Here is a 14,822-nt window from a genome sequence, read left to right as displayed (position 1 = left end):
TTTAGTTACAAGTCTGTCTTAATACTGACTGTAAAATGGTGGTTAGCAGGGATGGTAAATAAAATAATCAACTGCTCAGTGAGCATGATCTATGACGTGAGCACTCACAGCTTGCTGGAGACAGTTGGAAGGTCATGGAGGATCTCTTCATATGGCTCCTCAGAGGCCAAGGCAGGGACAGATAAATGCTCTTTTACCCTTTCTTCCCAGGCAACTTCGGCTTTCAGCAGCATTTCTTCAATAAACTCAGATGCAGCAATATCTATAAGAAACAATGCAAAAATCAGCAAAAGTGGGTGATGAGTCCACAGAAAACTGTTCATTTTCAATAATTCTGATGTGCTTAAAATGCTAAAATTGATCAACACCTAGAGCAAAACCAAAAGCATTAAAAGTTTATAGTAGGAATAAAATCACAGTACTGCCATTTTAAAAGACAATCTTGTTTTCTATCCATGGCATATTTAATTACAAATGAAAAAATATTTAAAAAATTCATTGAGTGGTGATGTGTAAAATGTAAAATCACAGAGAAGCTAAGCTTGAGCTTGATGTCATTTTATTGTCAGTGTAACTCTTCCTTCATCTTGATGAATAAGAGTCAAAATGATGAAAACAGTTGCACATTCCCAAAGACTTGGTTACTGTAAAACTTGTTTTGTAGGCATTCTACAAATATTCTACTAAATGGGCAGATTTACAAATAAATAGTTGCATTATGAAAATGGTGAGTGCAGCCTCTGTGATCTGTTTTTTCTATCTAAAATATAATTATATTTCCTTATGAATTATATGTTAACATTGACATCTGAATATATTTGGGCACAATATAGATGTGTATTAATCAAATTAACACTTACTAACAACTGAAACTGGAAGTCAAAAACCCTGAAGAAAAATTCACATTAATAACAACTGGGAACCTAATGGACACAACTGATCCTTTTCAATCCTTGTGATTAAAGCTCATGACCTCCTGTGTCTACAAATTTAAATTGTGTTGCTTGATGGGCTGGATGAGTTAATTCAGCCACCACGATAAGATGTTTATGCCAAGAATTTATCAGCATTTGGTCTAGGTTAAATCATATCTATGTAAGGAGTAGGAGCAGCTCAACTTCCTCCCCTTGGGTGATTATTTCTATCCCACCTAATAACCACACCTCACCTCAAACTGCTCTTGTCCTGAAGATAATATTATGTATACACTCCAAATTCAAGGAACATAAAATAGCAAGAATATAATATAATACTGATGATGATTTTCATTTACTCAGTCATAATATGGGTGTGTACTTTCCTGTTCCCTGTGTTATTATTTTATCTGGTTCATTCTTCTTGCTGTTCGATTAGATGTTTTTACATCCTGCATTTACTCAAAATTCTCACCACATTATTGGTCTTTGTCTCGTGTGTGAAAGTATTTTCCATCAATCAACAAATGATTATTGAGAGTCCTCTACCAGCCCATCACTGTGTCTCTCTTGACCAACAAGGCATGGAGAATGGATTACATTGATGGTAGAGTTGGCATGACCATCATGGGCAAACTGTCTAAGACAGCCATCCTATCCTGAGGTGGCCAGGGCTGAGGCTAGACTAGACATTTAGTCATACCCGGGGCTCTAGGACTGTGGGCCACCTAGGGTGTCCATTTGGGCACATTTAAGTCTAGCACACTAGACCTAAAAGGTAGAAGTGTGACACATGGGAGTCCATGCAGCCAAGAGTCGATCATATATTCCCTTCTCTGGAAAAGAAGCTGGGGATATGAACTTGACAAATGTGATCTGTAAGAACTACAACAAGCAGAGGATGTGACATATTCCACAATAAATACATTAAAAATATTTTAAAATCCACACATTTCTATTTGCTCTTTTAATATTTACCATTAGACATACTTTTGTCATTAATACCGAGAGTACTACACTATCATTAACATTAGCCTGATTCTAAAGTTTGAAACTATAATGCCATCACAGAGTTTTGTTTGTTAATAAATATTCAGTTTATTTTCACAGATAAGATGAATAAACATGAAACAACATTTAACTCCAATAAAATAAGAGAGCAAATCACTCATCCTGTCTTAAGTTAGAGGCTTATCATGTAATCATACTCCTATGAGAAATCTTAGGCATAAAGTGCTTTTAGGTTATTAGAGGTATATTAACAAGAATAAGTAGAATTAAGTTATTTAGCTCAATCATTACCTTCAGGATTTTATATCATTTTATTACTTAGACTACACCTTTCTCTTTGTTATTTAGAATTTTTATTTTTAATAAAAACTTACAATAAATTTGTTTTCAAATTTTAAAAGCTAGAAAATGGATAAAGCACTCTTTTTTAAAATTAGAATATGAATATATGAAAGAACAGTGGGAAAAAGAACTCTAGAAATTTTCAAAAGATACTTATTAAAAAGTCTCATTAAATTTAGATTTTGAAAGTTTTAAATTAGCTTGAGAATATCAGTCTCGATTTCTTGCAGTATACCGACTGGTGCAGAAAAAAAATTATCATTATCTAAAATTACCCTGATGAACAAGTATGTATTTGATATGAGAAGAAACTAGATAAGTAACAGCAAAAATATATTTTAAAGTAATGGACATTGAAAGAATCACGGCCCGGGAAGTTTAAAGTCCCAAAAGCAAATTGCAGTGAAATACAAGGGCATCCAATGAATGGAAGGAACCACTGTGTAACACCCTCTTGTACGGCAGGTGAGCTCAAGAACAGTGCTTGAACTGGAGCATCTGCACAGAGTTTCTCAGGGGAGGCTGACTGTTCTGTAGCTATGTCTATGATGGATGAACAAGTTTGGAAGGACAGGAAGGAATCAGTGAGTGCACAGCCTCCCAGGATGCTCATAACCTACCTGAAGGCTTCTCTTCATTGCAGTTCAGAAGGTTTGGATTTGCCTGATGCATCAGAAGCAGCTTCACCAGGTTTGTCTGAAACAAACATTTGCTGAAATAAGAACCAGTGCACTGGAGACTGAAGATTCATCAGCGAGTAGCACACAGGGGTGGTCTCCAGGGCACTTAGAGCCCTGCTGCAGTGAGCATTAGTATATCCCACCCTAAATGTTTCTTACTCTCTCTGCTTCCACTCTTTCCAATTCCTTTTAACAAAATAGACAGACATTCAAACCAAAAATTACTTATCAGATGAGGAATAAATTGCTGAGGATTTGAAAAGGCTCACTTAACACTTTTCAGCTTTATTTTAGGGCATCTTGTGGGAGGAATTACATGCTATATGTTTTTTGTTTTAATTTAGCGACTCATTCAAGTCTCACTGGTACCGTCCACAGTCTCCACAGCCACACAGGCGATATGAACTAAAGTCACGTGGAAGTCAGAAAAACTTAAATCTTGAGCTATAAGAAGAAAGCCACTTGATGAGAGGTTGATATATTCCTTAAACCTTATTATAAAATATAAATTCAAAGAGTACATATAATGTACATGAACCGGTGAAAGAACAATAATGAAATAATTTCCGGTGTGTCCAACCTAGTTTTTTAAAGATTTATTTATTTTAGAGATGGAGAGCAAGGAGGGGAGGAGCAGAAGAGGGAGAGACCCAAGCAGATTCCCTGCTGAGCGCAGAGCTCAATCTGAGGCTCGATTCCAGGACCCTGAGATCATGACCTGAGCAGAAATCAAGAGTCGGACACTCAATGGACTCGGCCACCCAACTTTAAAAAAAAATAGGCCGTTCGGGATCCCTGGGTGGTGTAGCGGTTTGGCGCCTGCCTTTGGCCCAGGGCAAGATCCTGGAGACCCGGGATCGAATCCCACGTCTGGCTCCCGGTGCATGGAGCCTACTTCTCCCTCTGCCTATGTCTCTGCCTCTCTCTCTCTCTCTCTCTCTCTCTGTGACTATCATAAATAAAAATAAAAAAAAAAAATAGGCCATTCATGGTATTTTTCTATGTTTCTTCCCAACATTATTCCTTTCCCCAAATTTCCCAGAGTTGACCACTCTCATGAATTTGGAGCTATCGCTATGATTTCCTGATCTGTTTAAGCCTTCTGTACAGAAGTACTTCCCAAACAACATATTGCTCAGTTTTATCTGTTTATAACATTTATAGAAGTGAAATCCCAGGGTATATATTCGTTGATGCCTTGCTTTCATGACTTGACACTGCATTTTCCAGAATCATCAGAGGTGATGGATATAAATAAGATTTATTCATTTTCCTGGCTGCACATAACTGTACCGTACAAGTATATCACAATTTACCTGCCCTCTTCAGTGGACATTCAAGCCATTTTCAGGCACTTATTTTTACAAATAACATTGCTACAGATATTCTCTCTCATCTGGCTTTCTTGGTGCACATGTGCAAGGGTCTCTTCAGGACACATGCATATAGGACTGAAATTGCCAGGATAAAGATTAGGACATCATCAAAATGGCTTAGATAGCTCCAATTGTTTTTACAGAAAGCTCAGATCCACACTCCTATTCCCAACAAGAGTTCCTGTTGCTCCACGTCCTATTGAATAATTTTGTGGGCAGCCCCGGTGGCCTGGGGAGGGGTGGCGCCAACTTCGGCCTGGGGTGTGATCCTGGAGACCCAGGATCGAGTCCGCATTGGGCTCCCTGCATGGAACCTGCTTCTCTACCTCTCCCTCTGCCTGTGTCTCTGCCTCTCTCTCTCTCTCTGTCTGTCATGAATAAATCAAATCTTTAAAAAAAATTGTTATTGTGCTTTTACATATGCCTAGATTCACATTCTCTCCAACATTTGATATTGACATTTTTAAAAATTTAGCTATCATACTGGACATGAAGTAATAGCTCAGTCTAGTTTAACTTATTTCTGAGATGACAAAGGATACTGAACACCTTTCCCTCTGTTTAGCAGCCCCTCCTAAATGTTCTTTGGTGAACTGTCTATTCAAGACTTCTTCACCCATTTATCACTGGAGTGTTTATCTTTGTATAAGTGATCTGTGCTCTTTATGTGTTCCAGAGATATTTGTCAGATAGATATGTGTATTACAAATATTTCCTCCTGTTCTATGGCTTGCCTACTCATATTCTTTAAAATGTTTTTCTAAGAACAGAAGAATACTTTAACTTTTGCTTTTGTTAGAGTACAACATCTGTATTTTTTTCTACTAGCAGTTAGCCTCTTTATGTTCAAATAACTCTGTCAGCTCAAAGCTCATGACAATATCATACTATATTTTCTCCCAAATGCTTTATAATTTTAACTTTTATACTTGCAGTCTCTCTCAAGCGAGTTTTTGCAAATGGCATAAAAAGGCTCAAATTTATTTTGGTCCAGTACCCACCCGTTTTTTATCAATATTTCTTGAAGACTTTTTTCTCTTACTGAATTGCTTTGGTACTTTTGTAGAATATTAATTGACTTTATATGTCCCTGCCTGTCTCTAGACTATTCTATGTTTCATTGATGTATTTGTCTATCCTTATTGCATTCCCCAACTATCTTGATTAGTGTAGCTTTATAGCCAATATTGAAATCTTTTAAGTAAAACACTTATAGTAAGTCTTGAAAAAAGCCTGTAATTTTCTTATTTTTTAAGATAATTTTGTCTATATAGGTAGTTTGTATCTCCATACAAATTTTAGAGTGGGGGCACCTGGGTGGCTCAGTGGTTGAGTGTCTCCCTTACTTAGGCTCAGTGCATGATCTCGGGGTCCAGGATTGAGGCCTGCATTGGGCTCCCACAGGGAGCCTGCTTCTCCCTTTGCCTAAGTCTTTGCCTCTCCTCTGTGTCTCTCATGATGAATAAATAAAATCTTTTTTTTTTAAAAAAAGAAGCCAATATTATTGAAAGAAGGACATTAAAATAACATCTTATTATTTAATTACTGTTTGTTTTTCTACAGAACCTGAGTAGCACTCTACTAATGTTCTGCTGAGTAAAGAAACTGAATATTCTCATTCAAATTCTTAAATCGAGTTGGATAGACACCAGCTGTGTCTCTGCCTCTCTGTCTTTCATCAACAAATAAATAAAATCTTTAAAAAAGTTTTAGAATGAACTTTTCAATTTCTAAAAGAAAGTGTTTAGGCTTTTAATTGGAATTGTTCTTATGCAGGGTGCCTGACAGGGAACTTGATCCCGGGTCTCTAGGATCACACCCTGAGCTGAAGGCAGCGCTAAACCGCTGAGCCACCAGGCTGCCCTCCTTTGTTATTCTTAACCTTCTGTCTCCTTTCTCAATTTTGTCTTTGTTTCCATTTTTTGCTTTATTATAGTAATGAGAACGAGACTGGTTTTTCCAATCTTGGGTTTTGCTCTTGTAACATGTGCTATGGTATTCTCCCCACACACGAAGCTTTGCATCCTGCACACAGAGGCATCTCCCCACCCACCAATGACTGTTCTTATTAGTATTCTCATTAAAAATTTAATTAGATTTTAAATAGTCTGCTCATTGTTAGCTTTCCCAGAGTGTTGGTTTCATAGAACACAAATTATATCAATAACATTTAAATTATGTTACAGCAGAGTGCTTATACGTAGTTTATTTTTATTTCCAAATAGTTTACTAAAGAAAGAGATACTCTTGAAGTATGAAAGATAAAATATAGAGGGCATATTCCTAGGACATTAAAATTGGCATAGGAAGGAGTTTCGTTTTATATTAAAGATGAGAGTGATGTGCTTGCATTGAAACCACACAAAAGAGAAGAAGAAGAGAGATGAAAAGCAGGAGAGAGAGAAGGACAAAGGAAGTAAAGGAAGAAGAAAAGGGGAAAACGCCCCAAATTAGCTAAGACTGCCTTCAGTTTTCACAGATTGAAAGACTAGTCATAAACCTAAACGCTTTCATATCTCTGCAAAAAATGTCAGGTATCAGCGTCTAACAATTGCTTTGCATTTCCAAATTCAATTCAGTGCGTCCAGACTCCAAAGAGAAACCTGTGCAATCTCTTAGCAAAACACTTCTCTCAACCAAAAGTGCAGACAGACAGCACCGAAGGAATAAAAGCAAAATGTTTCCTACAGAAGAATCTTTAGCAATAAAAGCCACTTCATATTATTTCAGGCCCATAAAAATAAAGCACTCATGTGTGGAAGAAGGAAACTTCTCTCATTTGGAGAATTCCTTTCTTTTTTTAGAGTATTTCCCATGTGCCTCCCATCAGAAATCAGGGAGGCATGGCATAGAACTAAATTAAACAGGCCTGTGCTAATTGCAATTTCTCTCCTCTGGAACATTTGCTTTACCCTCGCAAAACACCTTCAGGTAAACTGCTTCAAATGTGACTAAGTCGAGTGTGTAATCCAGTAAGAATCTGTCACCAGTAGGACAAGAACGTTTATAATCACCGAAGGCTCCAGAGGATATGGTGACTGTGTGTGTGTGTGTATGTGTGTGTGTGTAGGGGGGTGATGAGTGTGTAAAAGGAGACCCTGTGTGGCTAATAGAAAATGTACTTAAGCTGAAATTTAAATCCATGCAAGTTTCGCTGCATATGGACTTCATTCTTTAGAGAGCTGTCCTTCAGTTTGGATGAATTTAGCAAAATTAATTCCATGATGGTCATTTAAATGACCTCTTTAAAAAGTTGAACAATAAGCAATGAGTGTTTGGACATAGCTGGTTTCCAGTTGAGACGCTATTTCACTTAATGAAATAATAAGAAACTGGAGTGTTAAAGGTCCCAGAACTCCCAGCATGCATCTCCTACCTCACTGGTGCAAGCTCTACATTATAATGGGTAAATGCCTCCAACTCAGAAACCCCTGAAGGATTTCAGGCATAAAATACAAAACCATTTAATAAATTGTTACCCAGTTTGTGATCCAACTGTGATTTCACATTAGACACACGAGTTCTGCCTCCATCCCTGAGAACACAGGCTCTCCAATCCTGCCTGTATCTGATTATCCTTCCAGGGATGATCCCTCTTCCCTCCTACGTGGCAGCCTCCTTCTCCTGCATCTCCTCCCGGTCAGACTCCTTGATGACCTCTTATGCTACCCAACAGATGTTGTCCATGCTGCCCACCCTTGGCTGGACTCTCTCTGCCTGCATGCCATTCTTCTGGGGCACTGGTGACAGACACGTGCATCTAGGGACCATCCCTCCCATTGGCCAGCCAGTATGCATGTAGGCTCATGGGCTCGAGACCCCACTGCGTAGATGCAGTCACTGTCGGCTGGACAGACAGGCACCTGCCACTCCAGGGTAGATTCGGGCTCCCTCATTCGTGAATGAACAGAACTGCCAGTCCTAGGTCGGTCCCTGTGCTGATAAGAAAGGGCTCTGTCCACACACTCATTTGTCACAAGACTGGAGGGCAGTGGGGACAAATGAAGGGGCAATTGCAGGCTCTGTGATGACTGATGTGTTCAAGAGACACAGGGGCCACACTGGATATATGAGGGAGCCTCCTCACTGGAATTCGGGTAACTGGGAGAGGCAGTCACTGAAGTGGCATCTCCGTGTGGTCCCCCATGTAAGATTGAGCCACTTGACAATTTCAGGAAGAGCATGAAAGGAGGTACACAATGGCACAGTCCAGAAATTGGAAGTGGTCGAGTGTGGCTACATGCTCCAATCTGGTGGGGGAGAGGTTAGGGAATGAAGCCCAGGCACACAGACTCCCAAACTGTGTTATGGAGTGTGTGTTTCCTATCCCCAGGAGTGCAGAAGATGTTGTGGGGAGACACTGTGAGGACACCTGTGTTGACAAAGCTTACATGTGCAAAAGGAGTTGTGATGCAACAGGCTGGTGGTGGGTCAATCCCCAGGTAGGGATGGTGTTGCCCTGGATAGGGTAGGAGCTGTAATTACACCTCACCTTAGCCCCAAGCCATTCCTAGGTAGGGGGCAGTTATTAGATACTGGAAGATGGAGAGGTAGGAGGAAGGATGATACCCAGTTTTGTGGTGAGTAAATGATGACACCTAGAAAGGACAACAGCTGGGGTCGAGAAAGGAACTGATCATTCCCTTTGTACAGGAGTCCAGTTGGAGGGAAGGCTGGTAGAGATCACCCACTGGGCAGTGGTCCTCAGGGGTCTGCAAAGTGAGAGGGAAACAGAGGCAGCTCTGGGAGACATGGGCATGGAAGTCTCAAAGCTGCAGGGTTGGAGATTCCCTAAAGATGTGTAAACACTGAGAGAGGGACCCTGCACAGAGCACAGAGCTGTCAATGCTGAGTGCTCAGAGCAATGGGAGGAAAACCAGGGAGTGACTTTATGTTTGCCCAAAGTAAATAAATAAATAAATAAATAAATAAATAAATAAATAATATTAATAATAATTAATAAACCCTCTCAGTATCTCTCAATACTTATGAACTTGGGTAAAAATATTTTTTGAGAATACAAAAGATTCTTTTGAACATCAGGAGATGCAGGTTGTGTGATACAAAATACTTTTGAAGGGAAGGATACTTTGGTTTTAGCATCAGTGAAGTTACTTTCTTGTCTTTTGTTGTAGTGTTGACCAATCCTATTAGAAACACCAAAAATATGTCCAAGGCTAGAATCAAATTTTATTGTACATACGACTCATGAAAGAACTGTGGAACCAAAGACACTGGTCACATAAATTATTCAGGTCCCAGTTGTAGACAAGAACAAGAATCTCCTTTTTCTCACTGGAAAGTTAACATATTTATAAAAGGAAGTGTTAAAAAATATATGCCATCCCAGTATAAATGTCAGTAAGAAAAACTGCTATAAATTACGAACTACCTTCTCCATAAAGGTATTTATAATTGTAAGGTATTTGTAAGAAAGTGAAATTGCTATGTCATTAATCTTTTAAAATGTTAGCATTTCTAAAGCTTTTTCAAAAATGCCATTAATCTTTTAAAATGTTAGCATTTCTAAAGCTTTTTTTCTAAACTGAGATATTTTTATTTACAGTAAATTTCTTTAGAGAGTTATAAATCTTCCATCCATATAAATTGATATTCAGATGAAACCTATTTCTTAGTTATTTCCAAATTGAATATTAAATGGCATCTTCACAGTTAATAGTTTTTAAATATAATTCTATATATCAGATGGGATTTTCCTGACAAAATAATTGAGATACAATTTACTCAAAATCTATTAATATAGATAATCTATTAATATAGTTGTCTTTTTAGTTTGAATTGAAGAATACTATTTTGGGTTTGGTATCATATATTCTAACAGAAAAAAAAACCCTCTGCCTCTGATACTTTGGTTGATACTTTCAATTCCTTTGGTTACTTGGCTGGACACTGAGCACAGAGGGCAAGCAAACAGCCCTCACTGCTCAAAGCTTACATTTTGATGGAGACTCCACCTGAACAGGCCTAGTGGAGCAAAATGGAATAGACACATGTGATCTTCAGATCTATTCTTGGTACTAAAATGTGTAAGGATTTAGAAAATACGGAACTAATGGCTAGTCATTTCATAGAGAAGCAGAGGATAAAGGTGACATTAGCTTTTAAATCTGCCTCATTTGAACATGATAAATGGCCATTTCTGGAAACCTTTGTGTCAGACATTTGTCTGTACAAATGTAACAACTGGATCAATTAACCAGGACACACACCAACTGTTGTTAACACACGTCTAATGCATCTGCCTTCATCATTCCCCAGAATCTCCTGAGCTGTGTAAAAATCCCCCTTTTACCAGAGGTTGATAGTTCTCATTGATTGAAGACCCTGGGGCCAGACTGTATGGAAGAAGAATCAGTGAGGCTTGTTAGGTTCACACAGCCAGCCAGTGGTAGAGCTATGCTCAGAGCCAGTGAGAAGGCCATGTTCCTCAGAACAAAGCTGGCTTAATCACTTGGATAGGCAGAATGAAATACAGTGTTTGTGTAGGGAAGTGTCTGGGAGATACAAGAAATAATTTTTTAAAAAGTCACTTTTTAAAAAGTTGGGGTCAAATGGTTTTCAGCTGGTTTTGAAAAAATAAATGGAGCAATTGTAAAGTGTTTCTTAATTCACTTATCATTAATAAATGATCAGCGTTAGAAATATAACTGGTGCACTGAAGAAGTGGTAATAAAAACATCAATCTTGATCAGTCTGCATCTTGCAAAGTAAACATAGCTCTGGGTCACATTTCCCATATAAGTCTGTAACTCTTTCTCTAGACTGAACACATAGATTTAGAAAACCCAAAGTTTGAAAAATTGTTCAAAAATGGCAAGTAATGGGGTGAGAGCACTGCTATCCATGAATTCTCCCTGCGTTATTCATTAATCATTCCTCTATCTTACAACTTGTGTGAGATGGGAATCTCCAGGAAGCCTTAGGAACGAAGTGGCCATTATATTGGGCTTATAGTCCATATAGTCATACATTATCAAGGCATGGCAGGTATCATGCTTGGTATATATCGAAACATTTTTTTTTGTTAAATATAACTGTGTAAATGAAACACGTTAAAAATCTACTTTCATGTGGTGCCTGGGTGGCTCATTTGGTTAAGAGTCTGCCTGGGATCAAGCTCCACGTCAGGTTCCCCACTCAGCAGGGAGTCTGCTTATCCTTCTCCCTGTGTCCCTCCCTCCACTTGTGCTCTCTTATTGTCTCTCTCTCAAATAAATAAATAAATAAAATCCTTTTAAAAAATCTACTTTCATTACTAAAACCAAATGCCATATTTTTAAACCATATAGCTAACCCATCTTATTAGTTTAATATATTCATTAGTCTTGTGTCATGGTTATATAAAATGTCTCTTTCCATGATACAAATTTTATCAGACTCTGATCCTGTTTTTTAACAGGATCCTATAATAAAGCTCAATGGTAGGCACTTTAAAAATGTAGTTTCTTGGGGTACTTGGGTGGCTCAGTGGTTGAGCATCTGCCTTCGGCTCAGAATGTCATCCTGGGGTCCTAGGATCGAGTCCCACATCAGGCTCCCCACAAGGAGTCAGCTTCTCCCTCTGCCTCTGTCTCTGCCTCTCTCTGTGTGTCTCTCATGAATAAATAAATAAAATCTTATTTTAAAAATGTAGGTTCTTGGGTAAAACTTCCCATTTCTGTAGAGTTTCCTGTGTACCCCTGAAAAGTCAATTCCTTATTTTCACACAGAATTCCTGTCCTCTAACATCACAGGCACACTACTGGAAAAAGGATCTGGAGCTCCATCCTATTGCCTAATGGATGTAATTTCTGACAGTGCTAATTCTTGCTGCCTTAGCAATATAGCTTCCAGGAAGTGGAACAGAAACATCTAGATATTCTTTCAAAATATGAGTCAGTAATATTCAGTCACATTGAGACATGTTCAACACACAGAATCAAAAATCCCAGTAGACATTTTAGAATAGAAGTTGCATAAATGCATCTCCATTTCTCTTCTGCCCACAGATGGGTTTCATGTGAAAATAATCATAAATTAACTTTCTTTTGTCACTCTTTATTAAGCTTCAGGATGCTTTCAGAAGTAAGGAGTTCTTTTGGAACACAGCAGCTGTTTTAAAACATTCCAACTTAGAGTGGCTCTTTCTTGATCTTCCCTGCTAATTACAGTAAACCCAAGGACTCTGAAGAGGGAAGGAGTAAGGTAAACTGGCTTAGGACCTGCAAAAGGGAGGAACCACAGACAGGAACCTCACCCAATCAAAGTTTGGCCCAGACTGGTATTTCCCAGCCCAACTTAGTGGCAGAAGAGGGCTTGGTTGATGCATCCCTCCCACATTCCAACTGTGTTCCTCAGACAACTTCAGGTGAGTCTAGCACCAGGATCTGCTAATATGAAGTGCCATGGCAAGCACTCTTCTTCCATGGAGCTGAGACTCCTCTCCCCGATGAGAGGCAAAAGTAGCTGGGAGGAGGCAGGTACAAGAGGGAGCATACGACCACAACAGGCCCCCAGCCATAAAACTCTTTTGCCCCTGTGGAAATCCCTCACCTCACCCCGAGACAAGAAGTAGTCTCACATGAGAAAACCTCTTCCACCCCTTTGGGGGCACTAGAAGAAAGCAGTGAGAACCCCAGGGACACAAGATAAGCCAAGTGGACCAAAATGGCACCTTAAAGTGTCTGAAAATTAACCTTTCATTGGAACCACAACCCATTGGAGTAGACCAGGTCCTGCTTGCCAAACTTACACAGGCTGACTAAAATAGATTTATAGAAGACCAAGATTCTCCTAACACAATAGCTGAAGTTTCCAAAATGCAATTAAAAAATCACTTGTCACACCAAGATCAAGAAGTCACAGCTTGATTGAGAAAGGATGATGACAACAACAAGATAAATCATGCCAGAATCATCTGATGATGATGGTAAAGCAGCTCTCATAAGAATGCTTCAACAAACAACTACAAATCCTTCCAAAACAAATGAAAAAATAGGAAATTCCATCAAAGATACAGAAGTTTCAATTTAAAAAAAATGGAAACCACAGAACCAAAAAATACAGCAACAAATAAAATACACCACCTCATACCAAATATTTCATTTGTCATGCAATCAAATAAAACAAAAACCACACACCAGCTTCTGATAAAAATTATTTAAATGTCTAATAACAGAAATAGTGATATATTTTGTCCAAGGCATGTCTTTAAATAAAACCTGTTAAATCTAGCCCAATTCCCCCAGAGAACATTATCTTTTTTTTTTTTTTTAATTTTTATTTATTTATGATAGTCACAGAGAGAGAGAGAGAGGCAGAGACACAGGCAGAGGGAGAAGCAGGCTCCATGCACCGAGAGCCCGACATGGGATTCGATCCCGGGTCTCCAGGATCGCGCCCTGGGCCAAAGGCAGGCGCTAAACCGCTGCGCCACCCAGGGATCCCTAATTATCTTATGAAAGTGGTTAAATGGAACCAATTTGTATTCTTTGAAAGGATTCTTGATCCCAAATCTAAAAATCCAGTCAGAAAAATTGGGTAAAATGAAACCCTTAATTGAGTTGTAATAAGTAGCATTCTGTTGCATTTACCAAGCTCTTGCTCCCTTGCAGATTTAGCTCCTTCCAGAGGGAGCCCTGACTATGATGAGCATGTTCTAATAATTCACTGATTACCATTTCTTCAGCACAGACCAACAGGTTGTGTTCTAGAAAAACATACTTGCTTCTATGTGTGCTTCTCTACTTTTTACTAAAGACAAAACCTCACACCCAGCATCCTCCAATGCAGTAGGGGGCTAGAAATGCAGCACCAATGTGTGTACCAAGGTTACTGATTCCCCAATACTCCTATGATCTACTGGGAGGAACTGGGGCTCCTGGACTCCTGGGACCAACAACTTCAGCCACCTGCAGCCTCGTGCCCTTAACCTATCCATTTACTCACACATTCACTTGATTAAAACACAGTTTGGGGAACTTAATAAAGAGCTTGTTAGAAACACTGATTGAAGGAATGAACCTTTTCACACAGCAAATGTTGTCAAAGCAAATAATGCTTTTATTATTTTAAAAGACTTTTCCTAAACAATGGTTTTTTTCTAAAATGCATGAAATGCAGGGCACTTAGGTGGCTCAATTTGTAAAGCAGCTGCCTTCAGCTCAGGTCGTGATCCTAGGGTTGTGGGATCAAGCCCTGGAATCGGGGTCCCTACTCAGCAGAAAGCCTGCTTCTCTCTCTTCCTCTGGCCCTCCCTCCCTGCTCATGCTCACACTCTCTCTCTTTCTCTCTCTCTCCCAAATAAATAAATTTTAAAAGTCTTAAAAAGTAGTGTGAAATGCAAATGGTTTCAATTATTTCAACTACAGTACTCAGATTTTATGATCGGTATTTTGCATACCAGTTAGTACTTAAGAGACTTAACTTACTATGAACTTAACGGGTGTGATTGTTATCCCCAGGCCAAGGTTTGAGAATCAACAAGTTTAACCCAAGAC

The 14,822-nt window shown here is 39.0% G+C and overlaps 1 protein-coding gene across 17 annotated transcripts in view; it reads right to left on the bottom strand.

Annotated features, from left to right (window-relative positions):
* MYO16 (myosin XVI) overlaps positions 1-14,822 on the bottom strand; it is a 591,124-nt gene that overhangs the window by 329,713 nt on the left and 246,589 nt on the right. For all 17 annotated transcript variants that reach the window (XR_012002051.1, XM_072761001.1, XM_072761005.1 and 14 more), the window contains 2 exons: positions 2,888-2,963; positions 109-262 (listed from right to left, as the gene is read on the bottom strand). Coding sequence is in view for 16 of the 17 variants with exons in the window: in XM_072761001.1 (XP_072617102.1) it covers positions 109-262; positions 2,888-2,963 (230 nt within the window). In the remaining variant the exon portion in view is untranslated. The remainder of the gene's footprint in view (positions 1-108; positions 263-2,887; positions 2,964-14,822) is intronic.

This window comes from Vulpes vulpes, chromosome 6 (assembly GCF_048418805.1).
Source record: "Vulpes vulpes isolate BD-2025 chromosome 6, VulVul3, whole genome shotgun sequence".
Classification (NCBI taxonomy): domain Eukaryota; kingdom Metazoa; phylum Chordata; class Mammalia; order Carnivora; family Canidae; genus Vulpes; species Vulpes vulpes.
The sequence above is the reverse complement of the archived record's forward strand: the minus strand, read 5'-3'. Positions and strand labels throughout refer to the sequence as shown.